At 37.8% G+C, this 12,274-nt stretch overlaps 1 protein-coding gene across 1 annotated transcript; it reads left to right on the top strand.

Moving 5' to 3' along the window:
- Positions 1-131: 131 nt before the first annotated feature.
- Positions 132-10,193, top strand: LOC114245097 (uncharacterized). Its single transcript, XM_089732857.1, has 8 exons — positions 132-355; positions 1,711-1,820; positions 3,218-3,371; positions 4,015-4,160; positions 5,452-5,512; positions 7,384-7,501; positions 8,992-9,087; positions 10,011-10,193. Exons 2-8 carry the CDS (start codon positions 1,715-1,717, stop codon positions 10,098-10,100), a joined length of 771 nt encoding a protein of 256 aa, XP_089588983.1. The 5' UTR covers positions 132-355; positions 1,711-1,714; the 3' UTR covers positions 10,101-10,193.
- The last annotated feature ends 2,081 nt before the right edge of the window (positions 10,194-12,274 follow it).

Raw genomic sequence — 12,274 nt, 5'->3', positions numbered from 1 at the left:
AAGGGTGCAGCAGCCGTTGTAACTATACTGAGACCTTAGAACTCATATCTCAAGGTGGGTGGCGGCATTTACGTTGTAGATGTCTATGGGCTCCACTTAACACCAAGTGGGCTGTGAGCTCGTCCACTCACATATGCAATAAATAAATAAAACTGAATCGTTCACGTAAGTAGTGCGTACATGATTTGCACGAATAAGTGGGGACTCTAATCTATTAGATTACGGGCTTCCAAATCGTTTTTTGTCGCCCTCATATAATATGTACATACTTAAGTATCTGATAATGATTATCGCTATCATTACAGAATCAGATTTAATTTTCATGTAGTCAACAGCAGACCGTTATCAAGATTAGGTGAGTAAACAATTTATTAAATTATAAAGAAATTATTGAAACCTATTGAAGCTATTGTTTAAGCTATTTCGAATAAATAAAGGACCTTTTTGATGGGTGGACGAGCTCACAGCCCACCTGGTGTTAAGTGGTTACTGGAGCCCATAGATATCCACAACGTAAATGCGCCACCCACCTTGAGATATAAGTTCTAAGGTCTCAAGTAAGATACAACGGCTGCCCCACCCTTCAAACCGAAACGCATTACTGCTTCACGGCAGAAATAGGCAGGGTGGTGGTACCCACCCGCGCGGACTCACAAGAGGTCCTACCACCAGTAGATTGTTGGGTAAAATTTTTTTAGCTCAATAGGCTAATTATATTTAAAAGTGTGTGGCGGTATTAGGCTGCGCTAATTGCTAGATCCCAACCAATTCTAAATTAAAATTAGTACTGGATTTTAGTTAGGCACATACATAGATGATGCACTTGTAGAAATATATTATAGTAGAACTTTTGTCGGCAGCGGCCTGGCTCCGCCCCTGGCATTGCTGAGGTCCATGGGCGACGGTAACCACTCACCATCAGGTGGGCCGTATGCTCGTCTGCCTGCAAGGGCAATAAAAAATAAAACTTAAAAATACTTGTGCAAAACCTCGTCATGTTCGTAGTTATTATCTTGTTATTTTAATCATTATCCTTGTTGAGGTTATTCTAAATGATTAAACTCAAAGGACGTTGGTGTCACGAACAAAAGAACTTGAAGTAGGATACCTAAAATTGAGAAACGTTACACAAGCAATAGCATTTTGAGAAGGGATAATTTGACGATCGCACGTTAACAAAACTATACTTGAGACCTTGGAACTTATATCACAAGGTGGGTGGCGCACTTACGTCGTAGATGTGTATGGGTTCCAGTAACCAATTAACACCAGGTGGGCTGTGAGCTCATCCACCCATCTAAGCAATAAAAAAATATATAATATGAATAGTAAAAATAGTTTCGACCTTTCCATTAAGAGTTAACATTACACCATGATCGAAAGATATAAACTACGTAGCTTCCTAGTTTTTTCTAAATTACAAGTGATATTTTTAAGTAAAGATTTCAACACGTAATCGGATTTGATCAAATACTATAACACAAACTAAAAAATTTTTTTTTTTTTTTTTTTTTTTTTTTTTTTTTTTTTTTTTTTTTTATTGCTTAGATGGGCGGACGAGCTCACAGCCCACCTGATATTAAGTGGTTACTGGAGCCCATAGACATCTACAACGTAGACGCGCCACCCACCTTGAGATAAATATAATATAAATATAATACAAACACTATAAAGTTTTAGTTTGAAAAATAAAAACTATTGTATTTCCAGAAATATGCGTTTTGTTTGTATATTCGTAGCTGCTCTGGGGTTCGCTGCGGCGTACCCTAAGAATGACGTGCTTGGCGCTAATGCAATTACCCAATTCTTGGAAAATCCAGGTTGGTTTTTTTTTGTCTTATCGAAACAGATAACTTTCTGACAATGAAATTACGTACTAATTATGCTTGCTAAGTAGTTTGTAGAAATGCTGAAGCGTGTTACAAAAATAAACATTTGATAAGCATCATCGTTTCCACCCGATCCATTAACGGTGCTTTTAGACACTACAAGCACCGGTCACCGTCCTCGTCGAACCCGTCGCTTGCGACGAAGGGCTCGACGAGCGAATTAACCCATGGACACAACCCACTGAGTTTCTCGCCGGATCTTCTCAGTGGGTCGCGTTTCCGATCCGGTGGTAGATTCTGCGAAGCACTGGTCTTACTAGGGTTAGTGTTAGCAACACTCCGGTTTGAGCCCCATGAGCTCACCTACACACGTTAGGGTGAAGCTGAAATAGCCTCTCAAGGCTATCAGCCTCTCAAGGCTATCAGCATAGGTAGGAAAAAAAATCGTTTCTTTTTCTGCGTTAAGCGCCATTTAATGCCTTCCAGTTTGAAAAGTGACATAGCAATTTGGGATGCAATCATGATTACGCCAGGGGATGATGTCTTTTTCTCATGCAGTTCTAGCTTGTAGATTATGACAATTGCTAGATAATTAAGGCTTACACCTTACGTCTCCCAATAGGTTTAGTCCTTACCCATTTTTCGTGGGTGTCGTAAAAGGCGAGGGTTTGAACGGAGCCCGGGCATCAGCTTTTTTTGAATGTTTTTCTATAGTACTGAGCTAGTTTCTTTTTTCCTGCTTATTCGCTGGTAGCCTGTGGGACTATTCCGTTTACGTACGGACGGGTAACTCTCGGGCTCTCATGAGAGAATTTCTATAGCTGTGTTTATGGGTGCGCTAGCCTATCTGCGTGTAAGTACTGATTATTGTGAATTTATTGTGGGTTAAGTACCATTAACCACTGATTGCTTGCAGTTGCTAACATGATAATATAGCATGTAATGTAACATGTAATGGAAATCTATATATTAATACGAGAAGCAAAAACTTTGTAAACATTTTTACGAAAATTGCGCGGACGAAGCAGTATGAATTTTTCCATACTTATCGAGAATATAGAGAAGGAATGCAGAGTGCTAATTTTTTCTTTAATTAAGCATTAAAAATTCATTACATTATAAATAAAAAAACATTACACACACTACCATGTATTTGATACACACACGCATGTACACTCTTTATTTTATTGTTAAAGTCTGTGGTTAAATTGAGAATAGATTAATATTGTTTGTTTTTAATATTATTTATCTATAGTGTAGCCTTGGCGAAACCTGTGATTATAGAAGTAATGTCTTTCAAATCAAATCAAATCAAATCAAATAGTCGGATTTCGAATACTGAGCGACCACTAGGATAACATAATAAGGTAATGTACAATGATTTACAGATGAGGGCGAGAGCCTTGACTTTGAAACGCTAATTCTTTCGATGCTCGAGCGCTTCAGGCAGACCATGATCACTGGATCAGAAACGTTACCCGTTTTGGACCCATTTCAATTGGATCACCTCTCAGTTGATGATCAAACGATACCGCTTCCTGGGTAATTAAAATATTACTTTTTTTTCTTTTCTCACCTATGCTGATAGCCTTGAGAGGCTATATCAGCATTACCCTAGCGTGTAGGTAAGCTTTCGGTGCTCAAACCGGAGTGTTGCTAACACTGGCCCTAGCAAGAGCAGTGCTGCGCAGAATCAACCTCGGGATCGAAAACGCGACCCACTGAAAAGATCCGGCGAGAAACTCAATGGGCTGTGTCTGTGGGTTACTTTACTAGCCGAGCCTTTCGTCGCAAGCGACGGGTTTGACGAGGACGGTGACTGATGCGTACCTAAATCTACCTTAATAGATCGGGAGGATCCGCAATGATGTGTTTATGGCGACGTCAAATGTTTACCATTCGGTCCACAGGATCGGGTATACACATTACAATAATTACAATTATACATTTTTTTATTGTAATTTTAAATTGGTGGTTATCGAAACTCATAAACATCACAATTACCACCACCTATTTTGAGGTCTGGTTGTTTTATATATAACGGCTGCATCGTCCTTCAGAGTAAAACAAATTACGATGCCTAGTTAAGTTCTCAAATTAAACTTGAAATAAGATAGAAGTTATAGTTATTATTCTAGACTCGGATATCATTACTAACCATAATCCCAACAAATTTTTATTTCAGACTACGTATGACCCTAGAGGATTTGGAAGTCAGGAAACTAAGCACGTTTGAGATCAACTCCTTGACGTTCGATATAATTTCAGTCCTTCGAGGACTCTTCGGCCTTTCGATCGACGGAGAAGTACCACTCATTGCGTTGGACGCTGGTAAGCTTGTTTTTATTTCTTCCGAAAGTCGACCAGCGTTCAGGTTTCTTATAAGCGGTCATTGACATGAACTAGAGCAGGGGCTCCCAAACTTATTTAATCTACTGCCCACTTTGAGAATAAATTATTTTATAGCGCCCCCATTTTTTCACCTACTTAAAACTGCTATACCGAGAGCTCAGACGGTGTCTAAAAGTCCTCCTAGATGAAATTACAAATCGCCTCAACAAGCCACTACACAACGCCCCCATTTTTTTCTGGGTCTCTTACCGCCCCCCTTTAGGCTTGCAGCGCCCACCGTAGGGGGCGTTATCGCCCACTTTGAGAAAGGCTGAAACTAGAGCAATGTGGTAGGCCCACAGTGAACCTTTACGTTCCTTTTAACATGGCATAGCGCGAGTCTTTTAACGTTCTCGACAGCGTAAAAGTTAACTCAACTTTGTATGGAGTTGGAACGTTTGCCGCTAGGGGCGCTGTTCCAACTGCATACAAATTTGAGTTAACTTTTACGTTATCGAGAACATTCATTTGATATGAAGATGTTAATAAACAGAAATAATATGAATTAACCCAATTAACGATTAGATGTGATATGGAATTTCCAAATAACGCTTAGCTTAGCTTTGTTTCATATTAGCTGGAAACAAACAACAGAAGCTAATTGAGTCATCACGTTCGATAAGATATTGATAAGCAATGTTTTTAGTTCAGATTGTGTATTTTGAATGGGTTAAAATTCACATGATAGGTAGGTACGGTATAATGTACCATTTCTTTTAATTGACTTTATTGGTGTCTAATACTTTTTTTATTGCTTAGATAGGTGGACAAGCCTGAACCCATATACATCTTCAACGTAAATGCGCCACCCACCTTGAGATATAGGTACTAAGGTCTCAGTATAGTTAGTTACAACGGCTGCCCCACCCTTCAAACCGAAACGCATTACTGCTTCACGGCACAAATAGACGGGGTGGTGGTACCTACCAGCGCGGACTCACAAGAGGTCCTATCACCAGTAATTACGCAAACCATAATTTTGCGGATTTGATTTTTATTACACGATGTTATTCCTTCGCCGTGGAAGTCAATCGCGAACATTCGTTGAGTACGTATTTCATTAGAAAAATTGGTACCCGCCTGCGGGATTCGAACACCGGTGCATCGCTAGATACGAATGCACCGGACGTCTTATCCTTTAGGCCACGACGACTAACTAACTAACTTGTCTAGTTTTTTCCTTTGATGCTTAAGATGAAGTAGTTGCGATTAACTGTTCTGTAAATTCCAGGTAAATACGATCTCAGCGTGACTGCTTTGGGCTTCACAATATACGGCAATGGTGAAGCGAAGTAAGTAAATGGGGTATCGGTCATGTTTTGACCCGATTGCCGAAGGAGGGTAATGATTTTCTAGCGAATGTATCTATGTCTGATTCATCTATACTTAATATATAAATCTACAGTGGTTTATACGGCTGTTCCGTTATAACTACTGAACCATGCATGCGATTGTTTTGAAACTTGGTATCCATGTAAAAAATCCATGTACTTAATGGATAGGCTAATATTTATATGAGTGTTGGACTCTCCAATAATAATGACAATAAATAATAATCTATATATTAATACGTGAAGCAAAAACTTTGTATCCCTTTTTACGAAAATTGCGCGGACGGAGGAGTACGAAAGTTTCCACACTTATAGAGAATATAGAGAAGAAGTGCACAATGCTAATTTTTTTTTTAAATAATGCATAAAAGATACATTAAATCAATAAAGAAAACATTACACACATTACATACCATGAATTTGACGCAACACGCAAGCGTACTATTTATTGTCAAACTTTTGTTCTTGACGTCTGTTGTCAAATTGAGATTAAATATTGCTTGTCTTTGTTAATATTTTTTATAGTGTAGTCTTGGCGAAATTTGTGATTATAGAAGTATAAAATACAATCATAATAGTGTACAAACTTACAATTCCAATTAATTATAGTCGAATTTCGACTACTGCGGGACCTCTAGTGTTAAATTTAAATGCCCAGCTAAGCGGGCGAGTACGGCTAGTAAATCAATAAAATTTTTGACGAATTTCAACGTATGTGGTGTTCACTATGGGAATTACTCGGTTGTGGGAGTGAAATATATATTATTTATAAATGTATTACAATCTTAAACAATTTAAAAGAGTGAAATAATTGAAAAAAATAAAACATTTTCACTTAACGATCAAGCTAATAAACAAAACATGTTTTTTATGTCCAATTTAAATGTCCCTATTTACAATATATTAAGTAACCGTTTTATTTTTACTACACTAATATATTGAAAAGACATTATTATAGAGCTTGTTTTTCCGTTTTAGTTGGTATCTTCAAAGCCATTGATTGGGTATTTAGTTTAATAGACTCCATATTTACCTCGATAATTGACCATTTCCGTAGATCTTCATTCGACAATGAACAATGCCACAGGGGCGGTGGCCATATATTTAGGTTGTAAAAATAATTATATTTTGCAAACGAAACTAGAATGAAAAGTGGAAAAAGTTGTATAAATTCATATGATTTTTTTATGATTTAAAAAGAATTTAAGATATTTTTTTTAAATATATTTGTGCATATCTGTACGCCCAACATCTTCCCGCCCACCCGTTGAAACCTGAAGAGATAACACGTAGAATTTCTGATACAATGAGCTATTTTACCATACGGTAAAGATGCAAACTGAAGATGAAAAACAAAACGAAACAACTAGAAATTACTGAAACAAACAAATAATCTATGCGAACATGAGCTTTCTAGGGTCTGTCTAGGGTCTTAACTATCCTAATGCATCCTATTTATGTCTTTCCAAACCTAGCTTGGAGAAGGACATGTCATATGGTAACCGGTAGCCGGAATGCTAAATGTTAACTGGAAATACAATCATGAATAATGTGATTTTGTTCCAGTTATTGTTTTTACCGGTGGTGGGACCTCTTGTGAGTCCGCACGGGTAGGTACCACCACCTCGCCTATTTCTGCCGTGAAGCAGTAATGCGTTTCGGTTTGAAGGGTAGGGCAGCCGTTGTAACTATACTGAGACCTTAGAACTTATATCTCAAGGTGGTTGGCGCATTTACATTGTAGATGTCTATGGGCTCCAGTAACCACTTAACATCAGGTAGTCTGTGAGCTCGTCCACACATCTAAGCAATAAAAAAAAATGCTATTTCAGAATCCGCGTGATCCGTCCTCGTATCAAGGCGACTCTATTGATCCACTTGAATATCCGTGAAGGAATGGCCCTAAGTCTCCAAGAAGCGGACGTTGCTATTAGCCTTGAAGGTTTTCAGGTAATCCGGTGTATTATACATCGTAATTAGATGAGCTCATAACCAAAGTGCATTTTGGGGCAGGAGCATACGAGGTCACGGTCCACATAGGATTGAGTGATCACCGGAATACAAAGACGTCACAAAGTGATCTCTTAACTAAGTAGTGTAATATGGATGTGCCACAAAAATCGGGACGTGTTATAGCTTCGCAGCAAAATTGATGTAATTTTTGTCCCACTGAGATTCCCAAAGGATCTTCTCAATGGCTCACGATTCCGATCCGGAATTAGATCCTGCGAAGCACTGCTCATGTTGAGGCTAGTGTTTCTTTCTTCTTTTTTTTATTGCCCTTGTGGGCAGACGAGCATACGGCCCACCTGATGGTGAGTGGTTACCGTCGCCCATGGACTTCAGCAATGCCAGGGGCAGAGCCAAGCCGCTGCCTACCGCTTTATACTCTCCACAAGCCTCTTTTGAAGAAGGACGAGTTAGTGTTAGCGAATTCTCTCAGGTTGAGCCCGTGAGCTCACCTACCCGTCCAAATGTAGCTGAAACAGACTCCTAAGCTACCAGAAAATAGGTAGGAAAAAAAGGTATCATTTTTGGTTCGCGCGAGCGCATGTTATTCGTGTATGATGGTACATCCGCAAACATACTTATATACAATTAACTATTTCCCGTGAAATTTTGTCATCATCATTTTGATCGATATTCGAATACAATCACCGCCATTGTTAAGAAAATTTTTCTGTATAGGTATAAATAATGTTTTCTTTTTTTTCCTAAAGAAATGAAAAAAAAATTAAAAGCTTAATTTTAAAATAAATGCTAACACTAATGATTATTTTTTTCCTACCTAAGCTGATGGTCTAGAGAGACCATATCAGCGTCACCGGGATAGTAGATGAACTCACGGGGCTCAAACCTGATAACATTGCTAACACTAACCCTAGCAAGAGCAGTGCTTCGCAGAAACTACCACCGGATCGGAAACGCGACCCACTGAGAAGATCCGGCGAGAAACTCAGTGGGCTAAGTGCATTCTTTATCTATGCTAAAACCGTGAATGCCCGGCAAACAAAAAAACCTAATATCAGTTGATAAATAGTGATAAAAATGCTACTTGATTATTTTGTCTTTTCCTATCAATACCTTAATTTAACATTATGTATTTGTAACTAGCGGACCCGGCGAACTTTGCTCCGCCACACTGTTTGTTTTAAACACGTCAACTTCAAAATTCTAGGATAATTAACCATAGAATATATTACGTTTAGCTGTCAGTTGCGTTTTGTTATTCCATATCAGTTGCATTTTGTTATATCACGTTTTATGTCACGTCCCACGGGAACGTGATAAAAAGTATCCTATGTCTTTCTCCTGGTTCTAAGCTACCTCCTCACCAATTTTCAGCCAAATCAGTTCAGCCGTTCTTGAGTTATAAATAGTGTAACTAACACGACTTTCTTTTATATATTATATATAGATATGTGTTAAAATTATTTCAGACTGAAATAACCGGTATCTTCAATGATCCCGTATTAAGTGAGTTTGTCAGTAGATTCCTTGGGAACTTGGTGCCGGAGCTGTTGGAGGTGTTTGAGGTAAGTCGACAGACTAGTTCTCCGATTATATTGCCGTTGTTAATGTGAACTGTTGTAAATCTTTACTGGGTGGTTTGAAGGGTGGGGCAGCCGTTGTAACTATACTGAGACCTTAGAACTTATCTCAAGGTGGGTGGCGCATTTACGTTGTAAATGTCTATGGGCTCCAGTAACCACTTAACACCAGGTGGGCTGTGAGCTCGTCCACTCATCTAAGCAATAAATAAAAATAAAAAATAAAATCGAGTCAACAGAGTTACAAGATCGGATATCCGGTTTTTTGGAGACTGAAATTTCAAACTGTAGCTGTCCCATCTATACTAATATTATAAAGAGGAAAGATTTGTTTGTTTGTTTGTTTCGAATAGGCTCCGAAACTACTGGACCGATTTGAAAAATTATTTTTCCATTAGAAGCCGACATTGTCCCTGATGAACATAGGCTACTTTTTTTCATTTTTATTTATTTATTTTTTTTGGATTCACGTGTGTTTTAATGTTTCCGAAGCGAAGCGAGGGCGGGTCGCTAGTATATAATATTTATAAGGCCCGCTTTGGCGTAAGATATTTTTAAGCGATTTGACGTTACATTTTTTTTATGCGATTTAGAGTTTAACATCCTAAATAGAAGACGTAACTTTTTGTTTTAATACGTAACATAAGTAAATAAAATACGTAAAATTTTCGCAAACAGTGTACAGGTCTCTAAAGAACAGTTAAAATTTTTAATTCAATCGACAGGGATTGTTTATTTAAAAAATTGTAACAGAAAAAGAATCTTTGTTTGTAAATTTTGTAACATACGATATTTGTAATATGTTTTATTCATTTTAATTTCACAATAACACACATTCAAACCAAGAATCCTAGGCTTTATTCATATTACGATGATTCTGATGACTATTCAAACTCTTTATTTTTCAGACGGAGATTAACGAAATAGTGACTGATATCTTTTTTGAAATCGCTCAAGATATTATTAAAGACTTGGATTTAGGCGGTATTTTAGGGTGAAAATTTATCTTTGTAAGCATTTTGGATTGAAAAATATGTTTAATACGACTTATGTAATTACTTTTTCATCAAAATAAATTTATTATCTTCTTAGCCCGTGTTTTTTTCCATCAAAACAATATTAATCAAATCCATATGACAGACATCATCATCTAGTCGATAAAATTATTGTACATTTGAAGTCTGGTCGGAAACTATAAAGTGAATTAAGTAACTCTAAGAATCAAAATCGTATAAGTCAGCAAAGATTAAGTAGAAAAAAGAGGAAAAACAAAAATTAGTATTTGCTGCCATCTATTCACATTTTAATAATAATAATACGACTTCATTGGAATTTAGAAACGTTTAGTTGCATTCTTCTGCTCATAGATGGCACAAGTATCTGAATATCGTTGTCGCGCCTGAAACATAGATGGCGCTTCTAGTAATTGTATTAGAAATTTTTTGGAGAAAAAAAGTTTGTTTACTTTTTAGACCATTGATCGTGGCAATCGGTTTTTATTTAAAGGCTAACGCCGTTTGCTGACACCGATAATGCATGAAGCCGCATAATATTTTGGCTGCAATTAAGTTGTAATGTTCTGTGCAGTCTCGGCTCTGTTGTGTTTTAGAACGGTACTAAGCTATATCATTGCGAAGTAATTGCCTCTTACTTCATAATTTTCTATGATTATTAAACAGTATACTGCGATTGTCGATCCCCATCTACTGCTGGATGTATGTGGAATGAGTCTGCATGGGTAGGTACCGATCCTGCCTGTTTCTGCTGTGAAGTAGTCAGGCTTCCAGCTTGCTGGGCAGGAAAGCTGTTACACGATACAATTGAGTATTCGACATTATCCTCTTATCTGGTGCATAAAATGTTCCTGTATATAATTTTTTCCTTAGATGGATAGACGAGCTCACGGTCCACCCGTTGTTAAGTGGTTACGGAACTCACAGACGTCTATAACGTAAATGCTGCCCCCCACCTAGAGAGACGGGTTCAAGGTTTCAGCTTTTACACTACAACGTCTGCCCCGCCCTTCAAACTGAAATGCATTACTGTTTCACGGCAGAAATAGGCAGGGTAGTAGAACCTACTCGTGCGAGCTCAGAAGACGTCCTACCTACCGCTAGTAATTACGCAAATTATAATTTTGCAGGATTGATTTTTATTACACGACGTTATTCCTTCACCGCGGAAGAAGTACGTAATTCATCATAAAAATTCGTACTTGCCTGCGGGATTCGAACACCGGCACAGTCGTATCGCTAGATACTAATGCACCGGGTCTCTTAACATTTAGGCCACGACGTCTATCAACTTTATTAGCCGAAGTTTATTTCATAGGACCGCATGAGATTGCCGCAGTTTAAGTTAAGTTAATCCGGAAATAGTACCCTAGAGGTAAAACGTTCAAACTATGTACCGAGTTCTACACATTGTCCTCAGGGAGAATGGTGTTGTAGAATTTCTAATCTACGTTAATAGCAGCTTCAGTAATTTGAGGAAACCAGTGTAAAAGTCGTGAGTATAATGAATGACCAGGAACTTATAGTGAACTTCGGTAGCTTTTTATGATTGTAACGGTAGGTATGGGTAGCTAAACAGAAGAAAGGCTACAAGTGAAACACCTCAACAATAGTTTCAAAAAAATCATACACACCAACAAATTTAATGGTAGGCAGAGGCTTGGCTCCGCCCCTTGCATTGCTGACGTCCATGGGCGATAATAACCACTCACTGTCAGGTGGGCTGTGAGCTCGTCTACCTACAAAGGCAATATAAAAATAAAAACAATCCGAAAGGCAATCTGTACAAAATATTCTCTTGTCAAAATCAAAATATTCTCTTATCAAAATAACATTGTAAGTACAAAATATCATACGAAAAATTATAAAAATAACAAAATAAATTATTATAGCTCTCAAAATTAACTTTCTCCTCACATCTCAAGTGGATTTCGATTTATTTTTGGCGTCAACGCTTTTCGGTAGCCGAGCCACACGACGATTCTAATGACATTTCGGGAAATGAGCATCTCAATACATTTTTTAAGGGATTTTATGACCTGGTAACTAAGACCTTTACGTCATGTCTTATTTTAATTTATATTCTTATTTTTATGAAAAATGATAATATGAAATGTAATGAAGATGATTAGTTTGAGACGTTAATCAACTGGGATGAA

This window comes from Bombyx mandarina, chromosome 15, assembly GCF_030267445.1.
Source record: "Bombyx mandarina strain Sakado chromosome 15, ASM3026744v2".
Classification (NCBI taxonomy): Eukaryota; Metazoa; Arthropoda; class Insecta; order Lepidoptera; family Bombycidae; genus Bombyx; species Bombyx mandarina.
Note: the sequence above shows the minus strand (reverse complement) of the source record. Positions and strands in the feature narration are given on the sequence as shown.